Raw genomic sequence first — 11273 nt, 5'->3', positions numbered from 1 at the left:
CTGCTGGCAGCTGAGAGAAGCCGGCTTCCATTGAAAATGAATGACTTCCGGAATCTTTGGAAGCTCAAGTCGCTGGCGGTGTGAACACACAGTGAGGAGGAGCTGGGGTCAGTACTGCAGAGGAGCTGGGGTCAGTACTGCAGAGGAGCTGGGGTCAGTACTGAGGAGGAGGAGCTGGGGTCAGTACTGCAGAGGAGCTGGGGTCAGTACTGCAGAGGAGCTGGGGTCAGTACTGCAGAGGAGCTGGGGTCAGTACTGAGGAGGAGGAGCTGGGGTCAGTACTGCAGAGGAGCTGGGGTCAGTACTGAGGAGGAGGAGCTGGGGTCAGTACTGCAGAGGAGCTGGGGTCAGGGTTACAGTAATAGAAGTAGGCTATAGGAGGAACACAAAAAACTATGTTAAGCTTTAATAGAAGAATCCATTCAAGAGTTTAATATTTTACAGAAACACAGTATAAGAGGAAAAACAACACAAGGTTAAAGTTAATCTGTGTCATTTTCCCTCACATTTTCCTGCTTTTTATTTGTAACAACCATCACATCAGACACACACATCCGTCTTATTCATACAGTAAGCTTTAGGCTAGAGTCATCATATCATTAAAGGGTGGTAGTCATTCTTCATCTTTCTTGACTTCCATCGCTAAAAAGAGTAAACTGAACCGTTTGCCATCAACCAAGCGCATGATCAGGGCTCTAACACAAGGTATAACAACAAACTACAAATGCTAAGAGAATAAACACTATTATCACAGGGGCCAAAAGTCACACTACCCAGCCTGAGTCCTGGGCCATTTGATATTATAACTTCCCCAAAGCCTGCAGGGGAGGATTCCCTGCCAATCCATTCTCCCTTATTCCAAAAAAGGGTTAAATATGTTTTCCCTAAACAATAGTTGTCTCTCTAAGTATAGCCTAGGTAGGCTACTAAGAGAGACAAATATTTTCTGAAATAGCCTACTCATAGCGAAATGTTTGAGAACCACAGCAAAAAAAGCTATTATATATTTAAAAGAGAACAGGGTAGGCTACGTTATCTTTACTGTTTTATACAGCCATAATAAATTATGCGAATGAGAAGTGTTATAAATGAACTGACCAAGGCGTGGCGTGTGTGCTGACGTATGGCCAGAAAAAAAAAAAAAAAAACAAGGGTCATGTTTTGAGGGGTTGGGTCTCACAGGCGAGCTAGCTGGCTAGCTTCCCTGTCAAGCGATTTGTACTTGTGACTTTTGATTTTACAAGAGGCAAGATTACGGGGGGAGGCTGGCCTGTAAATCGGTTTCCCCCCTGGATCTGAAGACATGGAGTCACCTGCAGAGGCAGAACTTTTGGAGCGCAGGTAATTGACTCACAAATATAGTAGAAAAATGTATCTTTGGTGTTGACAGCTATCGTAAGCGGTAGCTGCTAGCCACCTATCACCCAAATCCGTAACAGCTAGCTACTTGGTTAGCTAAATGATTTAGCAACGCGCATCTTGTTTTGTATGCGGTAGAGTGAACTTGGGGATTTTCGTATTTGCCCTTATTAGCTGTTACGGTATTTCTGTGGTACTAATCCACTACATGAGCATATTGTCAATGGCTACAATCACTAAATACGAAACTGAGCAGCTAATGCAAGAACTGTAAGTTGAAGCTAACGGGAACTTACAGTAACGTTAATGTTAGTCGAGTTGCTGTAACGTTTTAGCCCCTTGGCAGACTTCAACAGTACAGACATTCTAGCCTTTTACTCGTAGTTTTGGGGCATAACTACATGTGTTGATGACACTAGGTAACACAATAGACTAACATGTAATAAATGCACCCACCGCGGCTCTCTAAACTGGATATGGGGAGGCTAGCTTTCTACGATAGCGAGCTAACGTCCACTAATGTTAACTAACTTCACCACTAAACGTTTTAGCTTTTTTTGTAGCCCATGTTGGTTGTTAACATCACACTTTCACTGTCAGAGTACATCTAGAATATTTAACGGTCAATTTGTTCCTATTTCTAAAATTTCTCCCCTTCAACTCATCCAACTCCTGGAAACGTCAGAGACGATACATATCTAAGCTAACTAGCTAGTTAGCAGCAGACAGTAGCAAACGTTGACTTGGTCTGTTAGCAAAGATCCTTGCTACCTGCTCCGCGTCAACTATTTCTGGTTGTTACCATTGACTGTAGAATGATACTACTGTATGTCAATGGTTGTTACCTTAACTTGATTTGTTATAACTTAATGCAGGGCTTTTCATGTTCAGGCGTGGGCTGGGCCGTTCAGAGTTGAAAATGGGCAATATGGCTAGGCCTGTATGACATCTTGTCAACTTCAGGCATAGACATTTTCGTTGCTTTATGCCCTGCGTAATGTCATTTGGGGTAACGTTAGGTTAGACAGCCTGCTTTCCTCCCTCAGTCAACCATTATTATTGACAGTAAAACTTGAGTTGTAGCCATGCTTCAGTAATGATTGTCAGCCACTAACCATTCGTTGTCTTCGACACATTTAAACAGTGATTCGTTTAACTTGAAATAGAAACTGGAGCGGCTTCATGTTATTTTTTTGGTTTTAGTTCTGTGCCACCTAACAGTCCCAACAAACTGACAGTCGTTTCGTGGAAATCCTGTGTTATTGTCTCAGTAGCTGTGTGGGTTGAGTAGCGTGTGCAGTATAAATTTTGTTTTTTTTCAGCCTAGTTTTAGCCTTCTGTCTCCAGAGCAGCGCTTATTTTCACAGTAATACGACTTGTGCGCATGTAAAAGTGTCAGTTGTCAGCACTCTGGGCTAGGAGATTGGTGGTTGTGGTTTGTGGGATGTAGTTGTTGAGGGCATATCTGAAGAAAGAGAGACGCAGGCGCTGTCAGATGTCTTCTGTATACAGGCCTTGTTGTTGTTGTAACCTTTCAGGCTGCCTTTAATTGGAGAATAAGCATGTGATGCTACTCTTTCAGGCCGCATTCAGCACATCAAACAGATCTGCTCAGAGACGGTTTTGAGGCCAACAACACAAGACTGCGTTCTTACCTTACTGGAAATGCTGCCTTTGGCCCGTCTGTATTTGGTCACCAGGGACATTTTGTTAATGATGTGAAATTCACTTTTTCCTACCAAAATGCAATAAATTAGGCTTTTGTGTTTTGCGTAACCTTCCACTTTGTTTTGGGACATATCTTGGTGTTTTCTTGAGGCAGGGGAACACATCATGATGTTTTCTTGAGACAGGGGAACATATCATGGTGTTTTCTCGTGGTGTTGAATAGTAGGCTGACTGTGCTCAGAAAAGTATGCAAAACTCTGGCTTAGTGCTGATGCCAGAGAAAGGGAGGAAGTCCTGGGTCTTAGCTTGCAGTTTAATTGTCAAGTCAAGCTATTTTTCAGGATTATAACTCATGCCGGATGGGACACATCTCTGTTTTCCAATATGTGTCTGTTAATGTCCAGTGTCCTCTGAAAGGACATCTCAATCCAGACAGGATTGGGTTTGTACCAGTTACTGCAGCGTGGGTCTAATCTGGGCCAGTCTTGGTGTGTGCTGTGTTCCTCATCTTCCATGTTTTGTCCTCTCTCAGGAGGACACACTGGTCTTGGTGTGTGCTGTGTTCCTCATCTTCCATGTTTTGTCCTCTCTCAGGAGGGAACACTGGAAGCTGCTGTCCAGCCTGAAGACCACGGTGGAGGGGCTGCTGTCCACAAACAACCCCAACGTCTGGTCGCGCTATGGAGGTCTTCAGCGGCTGCACAAAGACATGAGCGGCATTCTGAGTCATGGGCTGAAGAATGAACAGGTGTGTTTGGGCAGTGTAACCATGCAGTCCTAAACTTGGACCAATCAGATTAATGGCAGGGCCCAAAGTCCTAAACTTGGACCAATCAGATTAATGGCAGGGCCCAAGTCCTAAACTTGGACCAATCAGATTAATGGCAGGGCCCAAGAGAAGGCGCACACGTAACAAACTAGGTTACACAACAACTCAACTCTAGTAGGACCGGCTCTAGGTGCAGTAGTGTAGAACCGGCTCTAGTACAGTAGTGTAGAACAAGTTTTAGTACAGTAGTGTAGAACCGGTTTATATGTGCAGTAGTGTAGAACCGTCTCTAGTACAGTAGATGCTCCAGGAGCAGTGCTTTAGTGATGCACACTGGACTATGCAAGTGCCCTCTAGCTAATCACAGCATCCCTAGACACTGATGAGAGATGGGTTTCTGGGTAGTAATGCTTATGTCCATTTGGCTGATTCTGGTTGTTGTCTGATCTCTTTGCTGTTCTGTGGCTCAGGTGTTTAACAAGCAGAAGGACTACTGGCGTTTTGTGTGGTGTGTTCGGTACATCAGCCCCCACCTGGCCGCACATGTGGAACAGGTACGTAGTACAGCACGTTCTCTACCCGCTCTCTACCCGCTCTTTACCCGCTCTCTACCCGCTCTCTACCCGCTCTCTACCCGCTCTCTACCCGCTCTTTACCCGCTCTCTACCCGCTCTCTACCCGCTCTCTACCCGCTCTCTACCCGCTCTTTACCCGCTCTCTACCCGCTCTCTACCCGCTCTTTACCCGCTCTCTACCCGCTCTTTACCCGCTCTCTACCCGCTCTCTACCCGCTCTTTACCTGCTCTCTACCCGCTCTCCACCCGCCTTTTACCCGCTCTTTACCCGCTCTCTACCCGCTCTCTACCTGCTCTCTACCCGCTCTCTATCCGCTCTTTACCTGCTCTCTACCCGCTCTTTACCTGCTCTCTACCCGCTCTCTACCCGCTCTCTACCCGCTCTCTACTCGCTCTCTACCCGCTCTCTACTCGCTCTCTACCCGCTCTCTACTCGCTCTCTACCCGCTCTCTACCCACTCTCTACCCGCTCTTTACCCGCTCTCTACCCACTCTTTACCTGCTCTCCACCCGCTCTTTACTCTCACTGACTCTCTTAACCGCCCCATCTGTCATTATATACAGACAGAATACGGAAGACAGTAGATTTAATTGGGGACAATGTCCATTTAAACTAACCAAAGTACCAAATACTAACCTCTGCACACAAATGACATTATTATGGCCATCTCTGAGTGGAGTGTGGTGCAGGTGCCCCAGCCAGTTGCGCCACAGCTGGGGCCATTATGGCCTTGCCTGAGTGAAGTGTGCCCCCTCTTACCTCTGTATTACCTGTTGTGTGTGTGCCCCCTCTTACCTCTGTGTTCCCTGTTGTGTGTGTGTGCCCATCTTACCTCTGTATTACCTGTTGTGTGTGTGTGCCCATCTCACCTCTGTATTCCCTGCTGTGTGTGTGTGTATTCCCTGTTGTGTGTGTGCCCCATCTCACCTCTGTATTCCCTGCTGTGTGTGTGTGCCCATCTCACCCCTGTATTCCCTGTTGTATGTGTGTGTGCCCATCTCACCTCTGTATTCCCTGCTGTGTGTGTGTATTCCCTGTTGTGTGTGTGTGCCCCTCTCACCTCTGTATTCCCTGTTGTGTGTGTGTATTACCTGTTGTGTGTGTGTGTGCCCCTCTCACCTCTGTGTTCCCTGCTGTGTGTGTGTATTCCCTGTTGTGTGTGTGTGTGCCCCTCTCACCTCTGTGTTCCCTGCTGTGTGTGTGTATTCCCTGTTGTGTGTGTGTGTGCCCATCTCACCTCTGTGTTCCCTGTTGTGTGTGTGTGTGCCCATCTCACTTCTGTGTTCCCTGTTGTGTGTGCAGTTCAGCCAGATGGAGCCGGTGCTGAGCAGTGGTGTGCAGGCGCAGGGCGAGAGCTACAAGGCGGAGCGCTGGCTCCTCCACAGCCTGCAGGGACACCTGCTGTCCGCCCAGCTCAAGCCCCTGCTCAAGCACCACAGCAACACCCGCAAGTACTACAACGGTAATGCGCACCCGCACCGCAACACCACCCTCTTATGGCCTGTACGGACTACACGACTTTTTTGTCTTTCACGATTATCTTTTACGATTGACCATTTCAGACTAGGCGATCAGAGAACCACAAAATCATGCAGTGTCGTGGCCGCAAGAGTGGCCACATTACAAGATCATTTATCGTAGCCTTCTCGTCGTGTGTCGTCACAGTATCAGTGTCAACACGGGAGTCGTAGCAGATTCCCCAAAAAATCAAACATGCTAGACTTTTGGTCGTAACGTCTTAGAATGTCGCAGACAATAAATCACGGGTCGTTGAACATGTCAGATTACAAGACGCTTCCTCCTTCGAACGTCGTTCCCGACTTTGAATATTCGGACCCGACAATGGAAATTTGTCGGCCACGACACAATCGTGGCAAAATCGGGCTGAAATCGTGTAGTCTGCACAGGCCATTAGCCCCACTAGCATTCTTCCTTATTTGGGTTTACTTTACTATTATTTTATTGTTTTTTTGTTTTATTTCATGGTTAACTGTTAACTGTTTTTTAAATGTGGTATACAAATAAGTTGGCATTGACATTATTCATGTGTCTGTCAAGAAGACCTCTCCTTCTCTCTGTCGTTGGTTTGTAAAGCTATCTGGCTCTCATGATGACCCTTTTAGTAGTGTGCTCTTATCAAAGCCAACAGAGTAATGTCTGTGGTCTGTCATAGGATACAGGAAGGAAGTCCGCAAGTGCAAGTTGGGCCACTCTACTTTTTACAGCCTTTGTAGATTACTTTGAATTGCTCTTGTGTGTAAAGTGCTGCTCTTGTGCTGTAAAATAAAATGTGCCACGGGTCAGACTTTTATCTGTTGTCCCCTGTACACATACTGGTTTGTTATTATTAACAAGTTGTTATTGTTATTGTTTGTTGGTCCAGATGAGGCGTTTGTGCTGAGCGAACCCCACGTGTCCGCCATGTTTCAGTGTCTGGAGGCCGTGGAGCAGAACGACCCACGACTGCTGGCGCTCATCGACACTGTCAGAGTATGTACTCACCCTCTCACTCACCCCCTCACTCACCATCAGAGTATGTACTCACCCCCTCACTCACCATCAGAGTATGTACTCACCCCCTCACTCACCATCAGAGTATGTACTCACCCTCTCACTCACCATCAGAGTATGTACTCACCATCAGAGTATGTACTCACCCTCTCACTCACCCCCTCACTCACCATCAGAGTATGTACTCACCCCCTCACTCACCATCAGAGTATGTACTCACCCTCTCACTCACCCTCTCACTCACCATCAGAGTATGTACTCACCTTCTCACTCACCCCCTCACTCACCATCAGAGTATGTACTCACCCTTTCACTCACCCTCTCACTCATTACTTTGACCAATTGACCAATTAGTTTCTTAGTGTGTGAAATCACTTGGACAGTAAAATGCACGATGCTGCACTTCATTAAAGTCGGGCTCTCAAAGATATCTGTGTCTGTGTATCGCTAATAACCCCCCTCGTGTGTGTGCTGCAGCTCTCTCACCTGAAGGACCCCCCCTCGCTGGGCCTGCTGAAGAGCCAGAGCTTGTGTCTGCTGCCAGGGGCCATGGGAGCCTGGCGGACCCCCGAGGCCCAGAACGGGCTGTCGCACCGCATGACCACCTCCCAGTGTTCCCTCCGGGAGGCGTCTGCTGGCGCGCCACTGGGCCTGGCCGAGAGCACCTCAGGTGAGTCGCTACGCTGGGCTGAGAGCGCCTCAGGTTAGTCGCTACGCCGCTACACTGGGCCTGGCCGAGATTAACTCAGGTTAGTCGCTACACTGGGCCTGGCCGAGATTAACTCAGGTTAGTCGCTACGCCGCTACACTGGGCCTAGCCGAGAGCACCTCAGGTGAGTCGCTACGCCGCTACACTGGGCCTAGCCGAGAGCACCTCAGGTGAGTCGCTACGCCGCTATGCTGGGCCTGGCCGAGATTAACTCAGGTTAGTCGCTACGCCGCTATGCTGGGCCTGGCCGAGATTAACTCAGGTTAGTCGCTATGCTGGCTGAGATTAACTCAGGTTAGTCGCTACACTGGGCCTGGCCGAGAGCACCTCAGGTTAGTCGCTACGCTGGGCCTGGCTGAGATTAACTCAGGTTAGTCGCTACACTGGGCCTGGTCTAGATTAACTCAGAATAGTCGCTATGCTGCTACGCTGACGTGCACACAGGAGGAACAGCAGCAGGGCGAGAGGCCTTGGGAGCAGAATAGCTGCGTCTGTGTGCCGCTTTTGTGTCGCCAAGGGAACGTATCACACTCTGAATAGCCCACGAGGTGTCTGAATGGGTTTCCTGTTTGGGCACAAAAAGTGCACAGTGTTGGAAATTATTTGCATGTGCTTTTTGGCGTTCCTCTTGAGCCCGAGTGATTAGTATGAGGACATGGGGAATGTTCTCTATTTTAAAAACATTAAGCTCACACAGTCTCTCTCTCTCTTTCTCTCTCTCTGTGTCTCTCTCTCCCTCCTTCTCTCCCTCCTTCTCTCCCTCCTCCTCTCCCTCCCTCCCTCCCTCTGTCTGGTCCCCAGGTGCTGTGCGTCGGCAGACGGATGTGTCCAGTGCAGTTGGCGCTCCGTGGGACTGTGCTGGCGGTGGCCGTTCTGGCGAGCAGCAGCAGCTTCCGTCCTGCTCGGTGGTGCCCCGCATCTCGGTGACGGACCCCCCGGCCGGGGTGGGGGCGGGGACAGGGACGGGGGCGGGCTCAGGGGCGGCGACGGGGCCGGGTGATTGGTCGTCGGAGGCGCTGGAGCTGGATGACGGGCCGGAGTACCTGGCCATCGGGAACCTGGGGCAGCGCAGCCGGCGCCGCGACTCGCAGGGCTCCACGCGGAGCAGCGAGCGGGCGGAGGGGGGGGGCAGCGGCGAGGGGGGGGGCACCGCCGCGGGCAGCCGTGGCACCGGAGAGCCAGCAGGGGACGGGCTGGGTGTTGCCACGGCAACGCAGCCGCGACGATGCTCCTTCTCCGAGGGCCAGCGGGGGCCCGGACGCACGCACAGCAGAGGTCACACGAGGTCACACTCGGACACGGGGGTCACGCAGAAGAGGAGGCTTGGTGAGTACAGGATGTGTGTGTGTGTGTGTGTTAGTTTGAGAAAAAAACAGAGAGAGATATCAATAGAGAGATAACACTGCAAGTGTTTGAATGTTAATGCTCACAGGAGATCCTAGTGTGTGCCTGAGAAATTACTTCTATTTCCTTGTTTGTACATGAGGCACATGTGTGTGTGCGTGCATGCATGTATTTGCTTCAGTTTGTATGTGTGTGTAGGTTATTGCAAGTCTTTCTTATAGTCTTTCCCTTACCTGGACTCTTGCTTTTGATCTCGCTTATTATATCGTCGCTGTCCGATGAATACACCACATCTCCACTTCTGACCATTTTGACTTTTTTACTATAAATAAAATGTTCACCTTCTGCTCTGGCTATGGCTAGCTTTGGGTAACTAAATGATCAGCGGAAATATGTTTAATCACGCCATCTATTTTGTACACTCTCCACTAGAAGCAGTGTTTAGCATTAATTGGTCATTGGCTACTTTGTTAAACTGCAGAATGAGCTGCTACCAACGTTAGCCATTTGAACTGTGACGTTGTTTGAAACCTCTTCGTAGGCCTGAGACGTGGGAGTGGATAAGAGTGCAAGGGTGCTAAAAAGTTAAGGTTGGATGAAGTGCAGCTCAAAAGTAATCGTGAGCTTTAGGCTACATCTTTTATAACTGGACATTTCGGCAAGATGTTGTCAACATCAGGAAAAACTGAGTGCATGCACTACATTTGGTAAAAAGAATGTAGGCTTGCTCTTATGCTATTCTAAACTATGATAAACAAAACACGTTTTTCACCTTAGCGGGTAAAAAAAACGTCCATTTTAAACTTAATGTTTGTGAAATATAAAAAATAATGTGACAGAAGCAAGAGAATGACTGTATCAGCACACTGTAGCCTACGGATTTTGATGGCATGGACATACCCGACTTTTTCCCGATTATTAGCCGCGGCTTATACATTGATTTTGCAAAATTTCTTCAGCTATGAGGTTAATACAGGGGGACAGTTAATATGGTGTTAACATGGTTTTAACTTGCATAAAACACTATCCTGCGGCTTATACACGATGCTGAAATTACTGTATACCTGTTATTCATCACACAACGACGACATCCCTCTGTGGTTCAGGGTAACCTCTGCCTCTGCCTCTCTTTCTCTTTTTCTCTCTCTCCCTCTCTCTCCTCTCTCCCTCTCTCTCCTCTCTCTCTCTCTCTCCCTCTCTCCTCGTTTATTCTCTGCTGAAGAAGGGGGACACAGGAAAATCAGCATAATACTAGAGGACGCTGTGGCAGGTTGGCAGTGCTGAACGCCACTACTGTATTTCCTCCCATCTCCCTTTACGTGCTCATGCTTCCTCCCCTCGCCTCCTCTGTGGTGTGTGTGTGTGTGTGTGTGTGTGTGTGTGTGTGTGCGCGCGATCGTATCGCAACTCTCTTGGCTAGCGGGTCCAACGGATCTGCTGCCCTCATCAGATCTGCTCTCTGATCACGTGTGTGTGTGTGTGTGTGTGTACGTGTGTGTGTGTGTGTGTACGTGTGTTTGTGTCTGTTTGTGAATGCAGCCATTGTGAATGTATGGATTTATTCATTATTTTTTGTTTGTTTCTTTTGCTCTATAAGGTTGTTCATTGTGCTGTATGTTTGGTTCATTTATCATGCATTGATAGACAGACATGTGTGTTCATTACATTCAGAGATTGTTTTGTGCTCAAATCCAGAGACATTGCGAAAGAGTCTTTACCACAGCACACCCCATAATAAGGAAGCTGATACTGGGAAGGTTGCCAGGCAATGCTTGAATCAAAGTTCTGTTTTTTTCTCCCAGGCCAGATCTCATAGTAACTGGATCTGTTGATTTGTATGTGAAGATCTTACTCCATTGAAGTGTTACGTGTATGTCTTGTGATCTTCACAAAATGTACCTTCTGCTAACAAAAGATAGATATTGAAATAAAGACAATGGGTTAAAAGTTAGTGTAAAAAGTTAGTAAAGTAGGTACACAGAGGAATTGCAGGGAGTGACCCGTCTAAACAAGCAGTGTCTTGAAGTGCCTGCACGCCACCTGAAACTGGAATTTAGCCGACTCATGTCCTGGTTAGCGTGCAGACGGAGTTGGGTCTGGAAAAGGTCCATTGACTTATGACCAGCAGGCACGTAACTAGCAGTGAAATGAAACTGAATTTGGTGCATTAACCGCAACACCCCACACCTCCGCTCTCAGACGAAAGGGAAAAAAACGGTCTGAGGTCACATATGAGTGTGAAGCTACATTTCACATGACCTGGACCGCCAAAACCGTGCGATGCACACTTGCCCCCAACTGAGACAAGCGAACAGAACGATTCAGATGTTTTTTGTT

At 48.1% G+C, this 11273-nt stretch overlaps 1 protein-coding gene across 1 annotated transcript in view; it reads left to right on the top strand.

Annotated features, from left to right (window-relative positions):
• Positions 1-1181: 1181 nt before the first annotated feature.
• Positions 1182-11273, top strand: part of rubcn (rubicon autophagy regulator) — a 33414-nt gene continuing 23322 nt past the window's right edge. Inside the window, exons 1-7 of the mRNA XM_062556420.1 lie at positions 1182-1341; positions 3622-3775; positions 4267-4350; positions 5675-5834; positions 6756-6862; positions 7361-7553; positions 8394-8918. Coding sequence (XP_062412404.1) covers positions 1304-1341; positions 3622-3775; positions 4267-4350; positions 5675-5834; positions 6756-6862; positions 7361-7553; positions 8394-8918 — 1261 coding nt within the window. The 5' untranslated portion in view covers positions 1182-1303. The remainder of the gene's footprint in view (positions 1342-3621; positions 3776-4266; positions 4351-5674; positions 5835-6755; positions 6863-7360; positions 7554-8393; positions 8919-11273) is intronic.

This window comes from Sardina pilchardus, chromosome 15 (assembly GCF_963854185.1).
Source record: "Sardina pilchardus chromosome 15, fSarPil1.1, whole genome shotgun sequence".
Classification (NCBI taxonomy): domain Eukaryota; kingdom Metazoa; phylum Chordata; class Actinopteri; order Clupeiformes; family Clupeidae; genus Sardina; species Sardina pilchardus.
Note: the sequence above shows the minus strand (reverse complement) of the source record. Positions and strands in the feature narration are given on the sequence as shown.